Source organism: Anser anser, assembly GCF_964211835.1.
Source record: "Anser anser genome assembly, chromosome: 10".
Taxonomy (NCBI): Eukaryota; Metazoa; Chordata; class Aves; order Anseriformes; family Anatidae; genus Anser; species Anser anser.
Genome location: NC_139730.1, coordinates 8,983,390 through 9,004,539, shown reverse-complemented (window position 1 = coordinate 9,004,539; position 21,150 = coordinate 8,983,390). Strand labels below are relative to the sequence as shown.

Below are 21,150 nucleotides of genomic sequence, written 5' to 3'. Positions count from 1 at the left end.
GAATGAAGAGCCGATCCAATCAACAGCAACGTATTTTTTTTTTCAAAAGAGACGAAGTAATGCAATTGAAATGTAGCTATTTTTAAAATCTGTCTGTCCCCTGCTTACCAACTGGAGACACTAACCAGCAAAGGGGGAATTGAAAAACCTCCTCCCCATCCCCCCTTGTTTTTTTAATAAGAACCCCCTCACATTACATAGCTGTTAGCCTAATACAACTTGTTCTTATAAAAGCTCATGAGGCCAAAAGGTCTCTGCTCTGACTGCCTTCATGTTTGAGTAGCCAGACTGCATCATGTAATTCTCCACAGTGTTGGGCAAATATGCATCCTTTTAATTAAATTAAAAATGAAACTATGTGGGCTTTTAAGACACGCTGTTGAATTAACTTTAAGGGACTATCTGAATGGATAGTATTACAGATCACAAGCAATTTTCTGCGCTGATGGACCTGGAAAAAATGGACCAAAAAAATCCCAAGCAAATAATTCAAAGCATATCATAAAAGTTAAGTTATAACGCCAAAAAAAAAAAAAAAAGGAGGACTAAAAGTATTTGGAACTCTTAACAAGTTATCTTACGTATGGGAAATATTCACCGTGCTAACTAAAGTAGTTTCTGCAAGGTCATACACCTGAGCTCTCCTTATACAAAAATACAACAGCACTCTCTCTCTATTTCCAGTTCCCCACCTGTAAAGTGGGATGGTGATCCTCTCTTTTTCCATCTTTGCATTGACCATTTAAACTTGTGCAGCAGCTTTATCGTGCTAAAATGCTGCGTAAGGCCTGAAAGACCTATTCTGACCTCCACAGGTACTTCTAAACCAATAAATACCACTGAGTTCATGTCTCCATGAACTGGGCACAGTTGTGGCAGCAATTCTGTAACAACTATCAGATGTATTTGAAGGAGCAGAAGAAAATTATCACACTAAGGCCTGCCAAAGACCCAAGATACAAAACTCCTCAAAGACAAAGCAGACTTTCTACAGCTAGAAAAAGGATCTAAAACCCCAGAAAACTCCAAAGTACCATTAGCAGAAACTCCCACCACAGGAAAGCCATCCAAACTAACTCTAAGATGCAATTTATTCTTTTACCATTCACAGCTGCTTAATAAATAAATACATAAAGCTTGTAAGTAGCTTTTAATTTAAACTATTTGTTCCACTTGAATGCTCAGCAGGAAGCTTTACTGAAAAACACTTCTGCCAAAAAAGCTTCAAATTCTTGCGTTCTGAATTATTTGTATTTCATTATCAAACTCAAATAACTGGAATATATGTTTTATTAGTAAATATTAGTATCATCTGGTTCTGAAATTAGGCTGTGGTCTGTTCCACGAGCCAGTGACACACAATGGAACAGCCCATTAGAGAAAATAAGTAATGAATGCTGGATGACTTTTTGAGATATTTTGCTGTGGACAGAACTAAATTTAAACAAAAGAAGGGTAAGAAAGCAGGAAGAAAACAAAATGCCCAGGGAAGCTGGTTGCTTGACATAGGCTACTCCTCTACTCCTTTAGTTCAATGAAGATACGGTATATGTGGCAAAACATCGTAACAGGTTTTAATTCTCTTTTTGAAGACTCAAGACATTTATGCATTACACGCAGAAGTCTCCACACTATAAAAACAGAAAGAAGAATATGCTTGGTGACTTAACTTCAGATCTAAGGCACTACAATAAAACAGACAGAGTGTCCAAAGGAGGGCTATGAAGATGGTGAAGGGCCTAGAGGGGAAGACATGAGGAGCGGCTGAGGTCCCTTGGTTTGTTCAGAGCAGAGCAGGCCGAGGGGAGGCCTCATGGCGGCCTGCAGCTCCCTCACGAGGGGAGCGGAGGGGCAGGCGCTGAGCTCTGCTCTCTGGGGACAGCGACAGGACCCGAGGGATGTCATGGAGCTGGTATAGGGGAAGGTTAGGCTGGGTGTTAGGAAAAGGTTCTTCACCGAGAGGGTTGTCAGGCACTGGAACAGACTCCCCAGGGCAGTGATCACAGCACTGAGCCTGCCAGAGTTCCAGAAGCGTTTGGACAATGCTCTCAGACACAGTTTGATTTTTAGTGGATCTATGCAGACCCAGGAGTTGCGCTCAGTGGTCCTTGTGGGTCCCTTACCAACTCAGGATATTCTATGATTCTGTGATCACATCACAGAAAACTGGTGATAGGCCACATTACCACGCTAGCAGTGTCCTGACATACGGGAAGCATTTCCCTCCACATGGCTCTGTGCAGGACCAGGGCAGGGCAGGTGGGTGCCACAGTCCCAGCAAGCTGGCAGGGAATAGAAAAAGAATGTGGAAGTGAAGCCTCTGCTGTCCCTCTACTATGAAATAGAAGAGCTTGAGCTAAGGAGGAAAAGATGCCAGCAGCATGGGTTAAGCCAGTTATCCCCCACTTGAAGAAAGCAGATGCTTGGGGTGGAAGACTATCACTCCACGGCACCACTCCTCCTGCTCCTACAACTCATCACACAACAGTAAAATATTGTATTGTATTGTATTAACTTAATTGAGACAGCACAGGAGTCTAATGTGACTGAAGGAAAAGCTGCTTCCCCACAGGGCAGATGTTAAAGCTAATACTGCACCCTCCCAGCATCTGAGGAGTTTCCGTTGAACCATCCGAGATTTACAGTGGGCTGCAAGCAGGGCCAGTGCCAAAAGGCTCCACGAGGCACACTTGGACTGCTTTACTGGCAACGTGCTAACCAAAAAAGTTGAACATTTTTGTAAGGTATTTGTGAAACGCTAATCTTTTTCAAAAGGGGAAAAATTGCTAACTCCATATATTTCATCATGTATGAACACAGTATAACAAAACAGAGCAGGTTGAATAAATATTGAACATTAAAACAACAACAGAAAAAAAAATCCAGCAATTGAAAATGATCCAGTCAAACATCTGTGATAACAGACCTAAGTACATGGCACTTTCCAAGTGAGAAACTCACGATGAAGACTAAAGAGAAATAACAACCACAAAACCCACTTGCACATGCATGCCCAAGCACCTGAAAATCCACCCTAAAAGCATTCCCTAATGCTATTCAGGTGTTATAAGTCTGTCTTAGAGTACTAGGCTAAAGCTGCTTCCTTATTTTTGTAAAAACATGTACTAACCTCTTTAAACAACCATTATAATTAGTAAAGTCACGTTAAAAGTTGAATTTATTATCACTGGTTTTCCTTCCAGTACTATCCACCCATACCAAGTGCCTTAGCAGCAGGGAGACCACTGGATCTGTGTGTTTGTGTAGGAGTTACTTTATGAACTGTTTTATGCACAGCTGACTTCTCCCAACATTTGGGATTTTTTTTTTCCCCAGAAACAACCCTTGAGACCAAAGCAAAACAAAATTCTCTTGGAATAAGTTAAAGAGATTAAATGTACCATACATTTAAAATATGATCATTTGAAAGTACCTATTTTTTTGAGAGGAAACTACATTCTTCTATTTCTGTGATATTGTCCAGTGTGTCAAAGGGCAGAAATAACCTAAGTCCTCTTCCTCGCACGAACAACACAAAAAGCTAAATTCCATGCTCCTCTTTGCCCCTGTAAGACCATGCAACCACATTCACTGCTCACACAGTCACAAATGAATGATTTGTTCCATCCACTTCAACCGAAAAACTGTGTGTTTCACTTGTAAAGGAAACCTCAAGTCCCATACATGTAATTTAATGCGCAGAATGTTTAAAAGTTTCCTTGTCTTCCTTCTGGATCTCAGTACATTCACAGATTCAGACAAACCTCATTCACCCACCAAGCTTTTTATTTTGTCAGACAGAGTTGGCAAACCACAGTATATCAAATCAAACATCAACAGAAGAGAAGTGGGAAACACAGAGGCTTTGGGCATAACTTCTAAGCACATTAGTGGGAGATCCAAGATGTACGTGCCATAGCGGCACAGCTTTCTTGTTTCATGCTCCTAAGCATCTACTGTACTAATTCATTTCCTTGCAAACAGAACAGGGTTGGGGGAAGCAAAACACTCATTTCCTTCATCTGACATGTAAAAACAAGTTGAACAGTCTACAGCAGAAAAACACTAATTCCTTTGCATGGCATTGCCCAAGTTCAAATGCCATCTCTGGCTGGTACTGTGACCTTGCTACCAGAACAAACAGTCCACAAAGCTGTGGGCAGATTTTTGTTCTTTGGAACAATGGCACAGAAATGGGCTGGCGGGTTTGGAAAGCCTTACATCTGAAACATCCTCTTCATTCTCTGCAATGCCGGTGGGACCACATACCTTTGCTGAAAAACAGGTAACACGTGGTGATTTGGTATTTGTCAGAAATTAGCTGCATATTTTCCAGGATTTAAATATGAGAAGATGCCTTGCCAGAATTAGCTTTTTCCACCATAAAACCAGACTGAATCCTGAAATACCCAGTTCACATGAACCACTTGTACGTTCTACACAAGACCGTGAACTCACATCTTGAAAAAGCAGGGACAAACTCAATGCTTCTGTTTTCAAAAATTTCTGTTCCCTTCCCCTGCAGGTGCAATAATCCTGGCACAGCTGTCCCAGGCTTCCACCCTTCCATGGAATAAAGCGGGGTGTGGTTGGGTGGAAAATCCCATAAAACATTAAGAGTCAAGGTTCAGACAGTTCTGCAGAGACTTAGAAGACTTCAGGACGTCTCATATCATGTATATGGAAACTTCATCTCCTCCTCTTCCACCTGCCTGCTGGTACCGTATGTTGTTTACGGGATGACTGCTTCTCTTCATCCTAGAGGTTGTTAAGTTTCATGGACATTCAATGAAAATGGTGGATGATGAACCGCTGTTTTATCCCCGAATAAAAGACACATGTAGCTATTAATTCTCTCTATAAAAATAAAAATAATACAACTTGTTCCCTACCTGTCCAGAGGCTAATGGTCTTACTAGGTCAGTCATCCTGTGCTAAGACATTAAAATCTGAAGTATTGAGATCTGGTTTTAATTCTCTGTACTCTGACTTCCTAAGCTGCTGGGCTGGGCATGTTTCAGAGGCAGATGGTTGTTTAGAGTTCATGCACTCAAAAGAGTTCACAGAAGTAAGAAGAAAAAATAAAGAAATAAAACGCTGCCAGTTGAAACAGCCCTACACATGCACAGTACCTTCCTGATGCATAAAACTCTGATAAATGTGCTCTTCAGAACCAAAGGCCAAGGAATAAATTCTGAAACAAGCTTTACTACCACTCTTCGTTTTGTCAACTGTCTTGACAAGGACATGCTTACATGAACAAAAGAGAATTTTTCTTTTTCAAGGAATTTGAACAGCTCTGGGTAGAAAAACATCTATCTTCGGCAAGTATCTTAATCACCGCAAAACAGAACAAAGACAGATTCTGTCAGAAGACGTTTCTGAACTTTTTTTTTGGTATAAAATTTCAGGCACCGATAACTTGAATAGATTTTTTATTATTATTATTAACAGGCTGACCCAATTTTCAAATAGATTAGGAAAAGCTCCCTGGTTTGCTAATATATTGCAGAAGTCATCCCATTAATTAAATGTTTTGATAATACACTACTTTTTTATTAATCATGAGTTTTACTGCTACTGATGATGATATTTAAAGCGTAGCGGCACTCGATTTGCCAGAGCTGAGTTTCTGGGCATGCCTCAAGTCGGTCTTTGAATCTCTTCGGAGAATTTTGCACATGAAGCCAAGGAAGAATTTCATCCAACTCTTCTTCGTATCAGTTGGATCCTCTCCTGAAACGTAAATTCAAGTTGGAGTTCAAAATGCTGACCATGCCTAAGAGTCACATCTGCACTCACAGGCTGGCAGTGTGTGTGAGAAGAAGCCCCTTTCTTCTAAGAAAGCTCATGCAGAAATCAGAGTTGAAGAATTGATGTGGAGGTATAAGACAGCTCTCAGCACAAAAACCCTGTGCTGAATTTCAGGAAGAGCATCTGTTGCAAAGGGAAGTTACTCCTAATCTTGTCTCTCACATGGTTGTTTACAGTTTGTTGAGCATTTTCCATCTGTTCAGTGCTATGGAAAGCTTTGCTTTGCTTCTCCACTGGTCTCTGACATTGCCCTCTTTTGAATTTAACACTCTTTTTTCTCATTTCTACAGACAATTTGACTCTATCTACAGCATCTACATTTTGTCTGTGTGTACAAACTGCGCTTGGTAACAGCAAGTTTTGCAGCTGCATAGAAAACTGCATATGATGAAACCGTCGCCACCAGACAACACATTACTTGAAGGTTCTGAGAGACAGGTTCCCCAATCCAAACCTCTGTTCAACTAATATGGAGTGATATTTCCACAGTACTCAAGAACCACTGAAAATTGCAGCACAATGGTCTTTTCTTCTAAAAAGGTACTTATCAGCTTAACTTTTGCTGTGGTCAGTCACCATTTCCATCATAAAGTTCTACTTTTTTTGTACTTATAAAATATGGCAATAAAATATTGTGCCAAGACTAAACTTGGAATACAAGTCCTGTCCAGAAGTAACCTCAATTAATCTTTTTCAGCTAGCAACTAAATTGACTTAGTCATTTTTAAATCACTTGAAAATGAAAGCTTTGGAGGTTCTGGTTTTCATCACTTCCTTCCAGTCACAGGACCACAGTTTCAGCATCCTTCATCTACTCAGCTAAAACAGTTTGCAAAGACTTCTTCTCAACATGAGGGTCTCAAGCAGGCTTTGTGCATGGATGGGACTCTTTATCCTGTTCCTCATCTCACCTTAGCTATAAGGAAGCAGAAGGAAGACGTTATATATGGATTACAATGTGCTGTGCTGCCTGGAGCTCCAAGCTGAATATCATACACTCCAGTGTAAACACAGTGGAGGTATTCTTCAAAAGCTGTTTTTCTTTGTACTTAACTCTTTCTAAATTCTATCTATCTTCTGGGCCATCAGAGATTTTTTGTTTGTAGCTGTTTAGAGGCTCTCACTTGCATTAGGGTCCCACTCTGCTCTGCGTTATTCAACCACTTCACAACCTCCAACCCCGAACCTGCATCTGAACCCCAACATCCATCAAGTTTCATCAGTGCATCCTAAGAACAAAGAGGTCTTTGCAAATGGATCCTACTGTGGGATCTGATCTCATGCATATTTAAAGTGATTTGTTTTTCCCATCTGCAGATTTCCAAGAACAAAAAGGGAAAATACATTATTACTCTGAATATCTGACCCATTCTAATTAATCATGCCCATGACACATGCAAACCCTTCTTGGGAGCACCATTTGTTGCTATCAAGTCTCAGCTGCTGTCTTTTCTAGAGCATTTCAAACCATACATACAGTTCAGCTTTCCCGTTGCTGCAATGTGTTTGCAATTAATGTACAATAAACAAGCGGACAATTGTTCCATTTCCAGGGAAAAATAAAATCTCCAAGGGTATAAAATGAAATAGAAATATCCATCCTTCCCCATATCCTGAGAGTTAAAAATAGAGCAAGCAATTAACTCTGCAAACAAATCATGTTTTTTAGGCCGCAGTTAAAAAGCCACTTCAGCTTGGCATATGCTTTTATTGCTCCTGAAGTCCTGTCTTCTCCTTATCCATAACTATTCCCTGCTTCTCCTTTGCACTAGCACAGAGTTCAAGTAGCCCTATGATAAGGTGGGCCAAAGAGAGCTATCTCTACTAAAACCAAGGGATTTTTTTTTTGCTTAGGTTAGCTCTCGGCTGGACCAGCCCCCTTAATGTGACTCACGCTGTAAATGCCAAAGTAATAGAGGGTGAAACGAGGTGAGGATTGCATAAGCTGGTACGACTGCCAAAGAAACGCTCATGCAACCACAGACCCAGTCTTATTCCTGGGGGCAGAAATGTGAGAGGGAGACTGCTTTCTCCACCAGCTCATTCTGTCACTTCTCTCCGGCAATGGTAGCCTCACAAGTTCTCGGGGTCTGAAACATCTTTTCTGTATGACAGGATTGCTAAGAGGTGCTGGGGAAAAAAACAACACAGCAATGCAGTGATAACGATCACCGTTAATAACAAACACACACAGAGGATAGTGCTCCGATCCAGCGCAAAGCAAGTGAAGGATCTTTGTCAAGATGCTGTCTTTGTTTCCTCAGGTCAAGGGCTGAAGGAGGAGGCTATAGGATTGAGAAACAGACCCCAAGAAGGTGAGGAGGAAAGCAAAATTTAGAATTGTAAGATTCATTACGCTTTCACCTGAAAATCCCTTCTCTCTAAGTAGTCCCAGTGCTCAACAGCCAGAGGCCGCTAAACAATAGGGGTTTTCCTGCTGTTCAGGGTGACCTTCACTTTGAGTAATAAAATAAAATTAAAAAAAAAATCAAATGCACAGCTGGCTGGCTTGCACTTTGCTGCTCCTTCAAGCTCTGCATTGACCTTTGTTTTGCATGAAACGTAACTTTCGAAAGCCTAGAGAGACTTGAGGCTGCCCAAATGGTTAGGTAAACACTGACTTAAAAGAACTGCATTTGCCTACATGACTTTTTTTTTTTTAATGTCACTATGGCACTCATTATTTCTGTTCACTACCAGTTACTCCTACCTGTTACAATGCTGCCACTCTGAATATAGCTTGTGTTACAGGAAGGGAAGTGGAATTGGTTGCACAGGCTCATGAGTGATGCTCCTGAAGTCCGACTGTATACTGCTTATAAGCAATTTGATGCTTGGCTGACAGTCCTTAAAGAGGACTGCTTCTCTTATTTAATGGTACTTTGCAAAGTCAAGGAAATACAAGTTTAATACAACAAATTGAAACAGCTTTTAGTTTTATTTATATGCTCCACAGACTGACAGAACTACTGTTATTCTAAAAAAATAAAATAAAAAATGTACTTCATCAGTCACATCTTTAAAACAAAACTACTCAAAGAGAAGGATTATATGATGATGTAAACCGGTTCACACTTTTTTATTAAAAAGCTAGAAAAATTCAGTAGGCACCTCAAAAACTTGTTCTTTCTATTATGATCTTACAGGACATGAGATACATACAACTATAGGTCTATGCTTGATTCAGAAGCAGACTGATTATTGTGTTTACGGCTTGTGAGATGTTTAGGCAGCCAAAAAAATTGCACCATACAAGTAACCACAACAGGTTTGCAAAGGAAAACTTGCACAAGGTATCCTATACAGTTAGGACCAATTATGCACTGTTATTTGCACTTGCTTGAAATGGCTGTAGTTACACACACTCTCCAGTCCCTAAAAAGCGTCTTTCTACATCCAGCCTATATGCACACCTTAAAGTGTGCAGCTCAGTACCCTGGCTCTAAACAGGCTGCTGTTTGCCTCACGCCAGGAAAACTTTCAGCTGCCCATGTATGACAGTTTTAAGAGCCTTCTGTAGCAATCTGACGAGTCTAAAAGAGTCAGACAAGAAAAAAGATTTAGCCCTCCAAGTACTAGTATTTGAACTTCTCTTTCCACTGGCTAAAGATGGATGAAGTGTAAAAGGAAAGCATACAGTTAAAGCTGAAAGAAATACAGAGTTGGACTTTCAGAAGTGCTCTGTGTTTGTCTAGTCGTGCTCCAGTTTGAGCAGGTTAAGCCCACTCACCAAATGAGCACTTTAGAAAGTCTAAGTGTGACCATTCGTTGAGGTTCTGGAGTAATTGCTTCTTAGAGGAAGATGGTACGTGCATTAAAGTGTATTGCATACTATGTAATAAAAACCAGTCGTTGTGCTCTTTTGCAAATCTCACACATACATTTTAAAGTGGTATGAAACTCTGCTGTTTTGCTCTGCACAGGTTCCCCTAACTGTTCGCTTGGGTTTGATCCATCTGGATTTTTTACCACAGAATCTTGCTTTGAGTTTCCAATATGAATACGGGAAAGCTCTGCCAAAACCACATCACATTCAAACCACAGGAAACCATGAAATTGGCACTGTTTTGACATGGAAGCTGTAAACAGTGTGCAGGTTCACTCTAAACTGGATCACTGTCCTTTGAGTTATGAAACACAACAAAACTTCCAGCAAGCCAGGTCAGAATTCTGAATTATTAAAGCAAGGAGAAATTATATGACTTTTGCCTCGATCAGGATTTTGTTATAAATAATTTTCCTTTTTTTTTTTTTTTCCCTTTAGCTATAAATGTATTACATGGAAGAATAAAATGAGAAGCTGGGTTTCCTCCTTTCCAATTCTGAGTTAAAATAGGATTTAGCGTTCTCAGAGCTCTGATACACAGATTCTATTAAAGACATGATAGTTTCCTATTGGCAAGTCTTGAGCATGAAAAATTGTAAAAGCCAGAGTTATACTGTGAATATTATTTAGTTTTGTGTGTCAAATGATACATAGTCAGCTGTAGCTAACTTACCACATTGCTACAGGGGCAAGCCTCTTGTTTAAAATCCACACTAGATTTTCAGCTGCCAAACACTAAATTTTTTTTCCAGGATTCCCGTTAACAAACCACAAGGAACTTTTATGAAAATGGAAAAGTCTGAAGTATGATTTTGCCTTCAAAATAAACATTGCCATAAAGCAAGACATTTGTAAAGAAGTCACAAGTTCATTGAGGACGAAAAGAAAACAATCCAGACTTCCAGACCGTGCCTGAAAACAATTCAGCTTCCAAACCTACCCAAGCCAGAAGTCTGAAAGGTAGAGCTACCTGAAGGGGGTTTGACTGAAGTCGAATAAATAGGCAACAAAATGTAGTGATGCAAAAGATGACTTAAATTACTGCAGTGCCTGCAAGAAAAAAAGAACCCTAATCTTGCAGAACTCCATTTTTACCAGACTTGTAACAACAGGCATTTGAATGTCAGAAAAACTCTGCAGGGATCCATACATCAGATATATCTGACCTGTCATAGAGTTTTCAGATGTACACAGCTGCTCCCGTAGCTTTTCCACATCATCTGGGTGAACCTGCTCATACAAAGTGCTGCCAAACCATTCGGACTGAGGCTGGTTCAGCACAGGAGTCACAGAATCGGATACGTAGATGACTCTTCCGGTCTCAGCTGCAACTACGAACAGGAACCCATCTGCAGCCTCCAGGATAAGATGTTTCAGTTCCTTTCAAAGAAAGGATTTGATTAGAAGGCCAGCAAGAAAAGGGAACTAAATAACACATACATCACTGCCAAAGAATATTTTTTTCTTCTGATTTTAGTAGATGAACACAACGTTAGAGGAGAAATTTTTATTGTAGTATTGAAAAAACAACACATCCAAATTAGCAGCAGAATATAAATTGCTGACCTTAGTAACAAACAATATTGTTTTCCTTTATTGCCTTTTATCTGGTGATCTCAATGCACTTTAAGAAAATGAACTAAAACTCACTGCCTGGTACATGATAGATATCTAATTTTTTTTTTATAAAGTTATTTAGGAGTACAAACAGAGGAAATGAAGGGCTAGAACTCATATGGCAGACCCATCCCTTAATTAAATGTCCTGGATAATTTAATTGGAAAGAAAACAACGAGACTTTTTGTTTGTTTGTTTTCTTTTTTTTCTCCCCCTCTGGACAAGTTCTGTTTGTATATTAAACAGTCGGTGGATAAAAGACAGAAACTGTGATGGGGCAAGGACAGGAATCCTCGGCCTCCTCTCCTATTAGGATGCCCAAGCCATCACACACAAAACTTATACCATTTATTGCTTTCCTTTTCCAACCTGTGAACACAAAGCTTCTGAGAGCCAAGATGACTCCGACACCCTTGCCCTTTGCCTTTCTTTATGTGGTCCCCTGCTCATTGTCCTGAGCACTTCTGCTCTGAGATACTCACCCATCTGCCTGAGACATAGCACCCAGAGCCTCCACTCCACCTTGGGATCTGAAGCTGGGGGCCACAGACCTTTAAATCAAGGCAGTTCTGTCCCTCACTTTCAGACATTCGGTCTAGACACCCAATATCTTGAATTGCATATGCAAATAGCTCTTTGCATGCGTCACATGAAAACACTGCCTTTGGTTAACAGAGCTTGAAAACTTCTGATGTGAAAAGAAGACAACTGTCTCCCCAGTTCATGGAAAACAAGCTTGCACAGCCCTTGCCTGGTGGCTTCAGCAAGTACCAGGGCTTGCTAGGATACAGCAGTGAGTTACTGCATCTGAAACTCAGATAGGGAGCTTTCTGAGCCCCATTTCAGGTCAGACAGCACAGCATGGCTGGTGTGCAAGTGGCAGATACTACCTGATAAGGTGAGGATCAAAATCTGATTAATTCTACTAAAGCCCAAAAGAAATGGATAACACATCTGGAGAAACACTAAACAGACCGAAGATTTCTGCTGGCTTCAACTTCTTTACTGTAGAGAAAGCACATCAATTCTGAACCCCTTAGTAAATGAAAAAAAACCAACTCACTGCAAGCTGGCTGCACTATACAGAGGATAAGGAATATATAATTAACAGTTTTGAATATATAATTAACAAAAGATAAGCTCTGTCATCCTGCAAAGTTCAAAAGCCAAGTTGGAAGGACAAGTGAGCAAGATGCCCTACCAAAAACCAGTTGAATGGCAGTCCCTCTAGAAGCACACTTCAGGAAAGCCAGAATAAGCAGAGATGTGAACACTCAGAGGTCAGCAACAGCTGCTGTTTCTCTAACAGAAAGAAGTAGTACCTCTAGCCATAACTTACATGTGTAAGTACTTAAATTGTTCAAACCACAAAAATGCACATTACACCCATTGGACTTCAAAAACAATGAAGGTGGTAGGAATTTCCAGTGCACTCTGTTAAGCACAGGTTTTCTTTGAAAACTGGGTGCATGTTCCCTCCTCCTCCATCAAAAATGTAACCAAAGTCCCTCAGCTGTTACAGATGAGATTCATCTCAGCCCAGTTCAGTTGTCTAGAACTTATGCATTGAAACTAAACAATTTTTTTAATCTTCCTTTAAACTAAGGATGGAGAGGCAGATTTTTGCAGATTTCTTTCTATCTTTTTTAGAGAATCTGTGTTAGGATAGGAGGAACCCAGTCCTAGAGATGAATAGTCATCTCCAATGGCAATGGACAGCCTGTGATTTGCTTTTCAGAAGGACAGACCTCAATGTTAAGTACTCTATGCTGCGAAAATGGACAAGAATGTCCATTCTGCAGCTTTAGAGCAAGGGATCTGTCATATAGTTATGATAAAGTCCAAAAAGTCACAAGAAACCTGTGTGCATTTACGTCTTGGATATTTAGCTTGTACCAGTTACTACTCAACACTGAAGGGTCAAACTGAGACCATACTCCTCTCAGCACTTCCTCACACCACTGAAGACCACAAACCAGAGAAAACAGATATTTGTGAAAAAAAATCTACCTGCTCTGTAAGAAACGAAGGCTTGTAAGCTCCATCAGTAGATTTATTTCCAGTGCCCCTCATTGATTTCATGTGTGAAACAGCCATCCGAAGAATCGTCAGCTTGTCAGGTTTCCGAGCCAACGCACTACAAGTGGGTACCATATCAGACAGTTCGGTGATGTACTGTGTCATCTTATTTCTTCGGCGCCTCTCAATTTCACTGTGATTCTCCCTGATTGTTTAGAGAAACACCAAACCAACAGAAAAGCAGACAGGATCAATGTAAGAATTTCAATCAGAGGTAATAAATCATAATACTTCACACTTGTTTTGCAGCTTTCCCTCCAGGAGAGCAAAGTACTTTACAAAGCTAAGCACTATTATCTCTCAGTTTATAGACAGAAAATCCAGGCCACAGAAGGTTAAATGTGAAAAGAACCCATATTTCTAGCCTATTTGTTTCTGACCTTAATCTCTTAAGCGGTTTAGTACCCTTTGTTGAAGGACTAATAATGGAAGTAGAAAAATATGAGGTACTGACACCTGTCAACTCCTGCCAAACTCCCAAATTTGCTACAGATGTCATGCATCTCACAGCTTCCAGTCCTTGCCCAAGGTGTTGGCTCTGCTTGTAAGAGGCCTCCTTCAGAGGAAAGCTCTCGCTAACAACTGGATCATGTCAGGAGTGAGAGTCAGTTCTGACTGACAGCTAAAAAAAAAACACAACACACCCACAACCACCCACTTAAGGACAACATAGGTCTCCAGTCCTGTAATGCTTTGTGGAAAGTCCCACATCCCAGTACAAAGCCACAGGCCTGCAGGGAGACGCTACAGGCCTACAGGATCAGACAGGACTGGGACCATATATGGTATAAAAGTACATACCAAATAAATAAATAAATAAATAAATTGAATACAAAAGACAGCAAGTAAACATCTGGCTTGTCAGACAAAGATCAGAATTTATGTACAAGAACAATCTAACACAGCAGGGAAGTAACAATGACAGTACTTGATGCTGCCCCGCTTCAGGCCGAGCTCCAGCGTTCTCATCTTTTATAGAAAACATATGACTGCGCTGGTGAGCCAAATCTGAGAATTCTCAAAATTGACAGTCACCAAATTCTGCCAGAGCTGAAGATCTGGGAGTTCAGTTCTCCCTTACTGTAAATCACCACTGCTTGATTGCTATCAAGGAATTTCACCAATAAATACAGAAGTGAGAGGCAGTCCAAAGGGACCTAGAATACTTCTCTGTCTAGTACTTATATTTCAGATACTGTACCTGTCAGGTGGCAGCTAAATACAAGTACACAACAGGTATGTGATGCTTCAGATGTCAAAGCAGCATCTTCCACTGATTTCAATGAGCTGTGCATGGCATTTTCTTGTGGGATCGCTGGCTGATCCAACAAGATGTGAAAGGTGATCGCATGGAGAGTCCACCAGCATTGATCAGTACAGAAACACAAATTTAAAAGAAACTGCAACATTCTTTGGAACTGAATGTTATGAAGAGTGATCATGAAAGGCTTGGCACACTCTTCAACTACTTTACAACTTAATAATAAACTTTTCCATCTCAAATGGCTGATACACAGTCTTTGTGTGGGTCTGCACAGATGTGGGAGAGAACACTGCCTGTGGGAGTCAGACCATATACACACACACAAGCAGAACATCTTGTGTGACAGTGTGCATGTACGTAAGAGCATGTGTGTTCAAGTCTTTATACATGAAGATAAATACGGACAAGGGGAAGAAAAATGCATTTTTACACGATGAAAGCTTGGTCTAAGTTCAGCATTTTCACAGAAATGGTGGCTGAGAGACAAGAGAGACAAAGAACACATATTCAACACACATTTTACATTCATAAATACATATTCCACTGTCTGCCACTGAAGTATTTTGATACTACTGATCATTATAAACAACCATTATAAGGAGTAAACAGACTGCAGGACTTCCTGAGAAGAAAGAGAAGAATATCCAATAGTCCATTTCATTTATGATCGTAAAAACTAAAAAGTAATAGTCTGTTAACCAACTGGCCATGAAAAGGTTCAACCAAACAAAACCCTGAAACTTTACTGAAACTAGTTCAAATTTAAACTCTTAAAAGAAAAAAATGGGCTGTGCTCCTTTTCCAAAAGGGCCTGCCCAGGGAACCCTGGCATTCATAAACATGTGCAGGATGATGTCCTAATTCTTTCAATTCTAGCTTTGTTTTTGCGTGGATGTTTTGGAGGCACATTACATTTTGGGAGATTGTGGGAGCTGATCCAAACCCACTTTGGTCCAGCATTAGTGTTTCTGACTTCAAGCATTTTTGGATCAGTCAACCCTCCTGACAGTCAGAACTGCATCATATAAAATAAAAATGGGGGCAAACCATTTTTGATTTTCCTTTCTCATACCTGGCCATCCTTTCTGTGTCAGCAGTACTTTGATCATCTTCCCATCTAGAAACAAAATAACCAGCTCTCTAAGCTAATGCACAAATACTGAGATGTTTTGGATATGACCATTCCCCTCTTTTCTCTCAGCAGAGGACCTCTACGGAACACGCCTACCTTGCAAACTTTTCCTTATCACCAGAGATTTGATCACCATCATACCTATAAACAAAAGATAGCAAGTAAATTCACAAGGGTTATACATTGTACTAAAGTCAACACACAGCAGAAAGCAAAGAGGTTCACAACTGCACACTATTACAAATAACAGCAAGAAAAATGAGGGCATGAAAATAATAAAGCAAAGAAAATGTGGAGTGTAATGAAACTTCCAAGCCATGCCGATTCAAAAACTTCATTTGTACATTTAAAACAAGTTGAAGACATATTTCAGTGGATTTATGCAGACACTCTGACGTACACTTATTGCTTGGGAAACTTAACAACCAGCACCATTACAGAAAACACCACTGAGCTTCTATCGGCAGCAGCCCATGAAATATTCATTGTTGTGTTGGAAGTGAATGAGCTGTATCTTTCCCAGATTGCAACCACAACTCGCTCCTTTCAGTAGAGGGCACTGATGGTCTACAGATAACACGGGAGGGCACAGACACACACTTAAGTGCAATGCAATACGTAGGGATGCCTTCAGAAAAAAGCTCAGGTAGGTATCTATGATGTACCGTCTGTTGGTAAGACTGGCTAAAGTCAGGCAGGCAGATGAAACTGCTAGGTAAATAAAAGTGAAATTAAAACTGTCATAAATATCTAGAAGTAAACAGTTATCTCATTCCCTCCCAAATCAACAGAAGTTAGATGCCCGAACAGATACTCGTGGTGTATCACTGTCAATTTTATGGAGGAAATCCAGATCAATGGGACTTTAGCCCCACAGGATTGAAGTTTCACTGCTTCTGAAGTGCTGTCCCAGAGACAGGCACCAATGTGATGTTTTACTAAAAAATGACATGCTCCTTTCCCTTTCCTAAAAACATACTAATCCTTCAAAATTAGATTTTGCTAAAGTAGTTACAAAAAGATGCATTTTTTGCATCTTGAAAAAAAAAAATCTTACTTTTGGAGAAACCACAAACGCTTTTTTCCAAAACAGAAAAAGTACGTTTTTGAAAATAAAAAAAAAAATTAAAAATAATAAAAAAAAAAAGGTTAAGAGGCTAATGGGTTTTCTACAAGTGAAGAGCATTACTGGTTAAGAATAGACCAGTGAGATTTTGCATTAGAATTCTGTCTTTCCAAAACAATGTAATTTATTACTACAGAGAGCCTATGAAGCTTTCACTTATTACTTGATAAGGAAACACAGCATAACTAAGCATCTTTTCTCTTCTAAAAACTAATAATTAACAACTTCTCCTCTGAAATGAGTTAAAAGTAACGTTAAGTACCACAAATGTGCAAGTTCCTCTATGAGGCTTCATATTTTCCTTCCTCACTAAGTCTGATTCGAACTCTCATGACAAAGCTTAAGTGAGACTTGAGGCGCATTCCTTTCTATATTGTTTTAGCACTAACACCCTCAAAACATTCAAGTGAAAAATGTCACTTTCTTCCACTTGACTCTGCCCTGAGAACATACTGTGCCTGAACAGTTTTAAACAAAAATACAGATTCAATGAGGAATGTCCACATGCTGTTAGGCAAGAAGTACATGCATGTGTCTCCAGGTGACAGTGAGAAGCCATGCAGGTAGCTGAGCTGCCTTGGAACTCCCTGAGAAGCAATGTGTGTTAACTCACGTGGAGCACCATGCTAACAGCACTACTTCTAGTGCTGCTGCTAGCTTAGGGACTGTCTACTCATTCTTGTCTGGTTGGCTGGGCTGAATATGCTGTTGCCTCTAGCTACTCTTTTCTCCCTTCCAGTCTCCCAGCTGACCTCTACGAGTGCATTATTGAGGTACTTCAGTCAAGACAAGCTGGGTTAGCTTAAACTTTTAAAAAGCAATTCTTTGCTAAACAACTAATTTTGGCCAACACAAGCTAGGAATCAGTTATGTGAGCAATTTGGAGAAGGGAAAAAGACCTAAAAGGAGGACAACTAGAAATAACATTTCCTTGAGAGGTCAACCGTGGCCAGAAGAGGATGTCTGCACATAGCCCTGGGCATCTCCACGTTGTTTTTCTGTACTCTCTCTAAAAGCAGAACAATCTGTTTTGTTTGTTTGTTTGTTTTTACATCATTTAAGATTTAAATATCACATTTTGATCTGGCATCTAAAATCAGAGAGTCTACGCACTGTACACCATACTTCTCCAATAAAAATAATGGAAATATTTGCTTTCCTCACTACCCATGGCTAAAGCCAGGCTGGAGACAGACCAACTCATGTGCACAACTGTACCTAGAAACCCTGATGCTTATGCAGACAAAAATCAGATCATATTAATTATAAATCTTGAACCCTTAACACACATCATCTACCAAACATTAGAGTAGCCCTCAGACCAGGTGTTTTAATGCCATAGACTGGAATATTCTTTCTGTAAAAGACGCCAGTTAACCTTGTGTGCTGCTGGTCCTGTCCAGGAGGTTATGTTATGGTGTTGCAACACATCCTGTTAAAACCCTATAGTGACAGCTGTGCTTGAACATGGCTGCTACTATATAGCTGCAATTACAATTTGAATGATCGGCAGTTATCAGTAGGCCTCAAAGCACCTATTCTCAGCGCAGGCACTTGGTTTCTAATGAAAAAATGCAAACAGTGTGACTGGAACAAAAGGAAAAGTGAAAAATGGCAATGATGCTTTGATGTTTGTTTTTGTTTCTAGCATAGAATATTCCACATTAACTGTAACATTTATTTTGGCAATTCTTACTATTCAGTTACACCTAATGGTACATAATGACCTTGGATCTTAAAAAAACAACCCATGCCTCTAGGATCTGTCATATTGTCTTAACAAGTAGTTAGTATCTGAACTAAGTTCAAAGTAAAATTATTTTTCAGTGGCAAAAAGACAACTTCAGCAATGTCAAATTATCAAAATTCATTTACAGCAGTTGAAATACTAAGCTATGTCAAATGAGAAAAATTGTGATTTTTAGCTGCAGAGTGAAATTATGACACAAATATTCTGACAACTTTGTAAGGCAATAACTACATTAAGCAGATTTTTGTCAGTGTGCCTAATTTGCAGAGGAAGCTGGTAAACTGTAACTACAATTTAGGTCAAGCTGTTGGCAATTTCTTCAGCCCATATCCACAGAGACTATAAAACAGCAGTAGTGAGACAGCTGTCTTTCTCCACTGAAAAAGTAAGAAATTTGGTCAACTCTTCATAAAGGCTCACCTTGAAAATTTGCTGGGTCCTTCCCCATCTTCATCATCGAAATCCATTCTGTAAAAGCAAGATTTCCAAATATGTAATCATGAAGTTGGCAATGGTGACATGAACATTCAAGTCAACAGTTCTCAATCTTGTTTGATTTATATTTTGACTGGGGGTAGTGAGGGCTGTAGATTCCAGTCTTGCTCATACTCTCCAGACCCCCTAAAAGTAGCTTATTAGCTGCCAGGAATACAAAGAACAAAAGTTAAAAAACAAACAAACAACAACCACCACCACCACGAAACAAACAAAAAAACACGCTGTTCTGCTCCACAAAAATCCACACTGCTAAAATCAACAAATAAAAGGAAATATTAAACAAATGCAATTCTTGTGAAACAGCCAGAAGTGCTATCTCTAAGGCCTGATAGAAGTCTACAGAAATTAAAGGTAGAGCAGTTATCGACTCCCAGCCTCTTTGCCAAAAAGATTACGTATTTCACCTCTATTGATCGTAACCATGGCACACTCTTAGACCTGTCCTGTATCTCCCAATAATTTCACATGAATTACCAACCAGGCTGTAGGTAGCAATTACCTGGCTGTAGGCAGCAATTACTTTGTGGTGTTCCTTACCTAGGCCATACTAAAATGACCTGTGGATCTACTGTGCACCTAACTTACCTGCTTCGTATCCCAGACCTTCTTAAGTAAAAGAGACGAGCTCTTCCTTGGGCCAAATCCTAGCCCTCCAGTTAGGATGCTCTAGGGAGCCACAAAAAGCAAGAACCTCTTTCTTCACTTATCACACAGAGACACTAGGAAGATTAACCTCCTAAATTAGTCACCTAAATTACTTTCCTACACTACGCAGCACGATTACCTCCTTCCTGTTGATATTGTCACTACAAAGCTCTGTAAAAAGTATTTTTTACATGTTTGTATCCCTAAGAAGAGGTAGACAAATAGATATCCCAATTACAAGGGGGCGACTCTGGCATCATGCCAGACTAAGAACCGATCTGATATAAAATTATCATATACAATTACCGTGTTAGTGTATTTATTTTAATAAGAAGCTATGTTAGTATGACAGAGACTTGAGCAGTCACAAATGTAATTCATGTAGAAAGGAAATCACAGGGTTTTTTGCAAATGATTTTATTGGGTTTCTTCACACTCGAAGCTTTCTAGCATTTCAGTGTAATATAATATAATTTATATAATTACAAATTCAATGCCTCTACTACTTCATGTTACCAATAGATATATGTCATATTAAAGGCAAAACCCCTGAAAAGTGGCAATATTTAACTCAGTATTAAAAAAAAAACTTTCCAATTAAAAATTAAGATTTATACATTCAGAGTGTGGGATCAGTGGTGTAAAAACACTCTTTAAAATTGCATGAACATACAGCAGAATGTGCTCCAGTTAGACAATACAGCCTTGCTTCCTAATTTTGATATCAAAGACAGACTGGTCTATACAAGATGCATTTGACTCACAGCAATCTACGTACAATCAGGACGTGAGCAGCAAATAAGCACAGGAATTGAAAATGGCATTAGAAAAAGACAGAGTAATATTTTCCAGATGGCAATAGAGATTATTCATTTCTAAAGGAAGCAAGGAGAAAACCATTTTCCCAAAAGAGTCTTAAGAAGAGATGCACATTTAATTTGGTTGTTTGATGCAATCATCATTTTCACTACAAATTACATTCTTGCTCACCTAATTATCACCAAACCCAGTTTCTAAATCACTTCCCTTGCCAGTGACCTCTCAGCTGCATTGTGCAGAACAACACCGACCTCCAGCGGCCAGCGACATCTCCCATGCAGAAGTACTACGCCAGGAGGACCCTGCGATGTGCTGCTACCCCCAAACGTGGCCTTCGGTGCTGGCATCCACAGCCTGAATTTCCTCAGATATGCTGCAACACTCGTTGTATATTAACATTTGTGCATTATCATCTTGTTGAAGCTGTCCTCTTACCTACCTGCTTCTTCCCCACATAATAATGTACCTATATACAACAGCCCAGAACCCACTTTGGGGTTATATCAATCGCAGTGTTTGTGCTTACGCCAAAAATGTGAAAGTCAATGTTAGGTGAGAGCTGTTTCATTTCAAGCAAAGT

General features: G+C 39.8%; 1 protein-coding gene across 8 annotated transcripts in view; it reads right to left on the bottom strand.

The window, feature by feature from the left end:
* ARNT2 (aryl hydrocarbon receptor nuclear translocator 2) overlaps positions 1-21,150 on the bottom strand; it is a 107,435-nt gene that overhangs the window by 57,155 nt on the left and 29,130 nt on the right. For 4 of the 8 annotated variants that reach the window (XM_083851288.1, XM_083851287.1, XM_083851290.1 and 1 more), the window contains exons 3-6: positions 19,029-19,076; positions 15,829-15,873; positions 13,268-13,481; positions 10,807-11,020 (exon numbers count right to left, since the gene is read on the bottom strand). In XM_083851288.1, the coding sequence (XP_083707414.1) occupies positions 10,807-11,020; positions 13,268-13,481; positions 15,829-15,873; positions 19,029-19,076 (521 nt within the window). The other 4 variants (XM_083851291.1, XM_083851293.1, XM_083851292.1 and 1 more) reach the window with 2 other exon arrangements.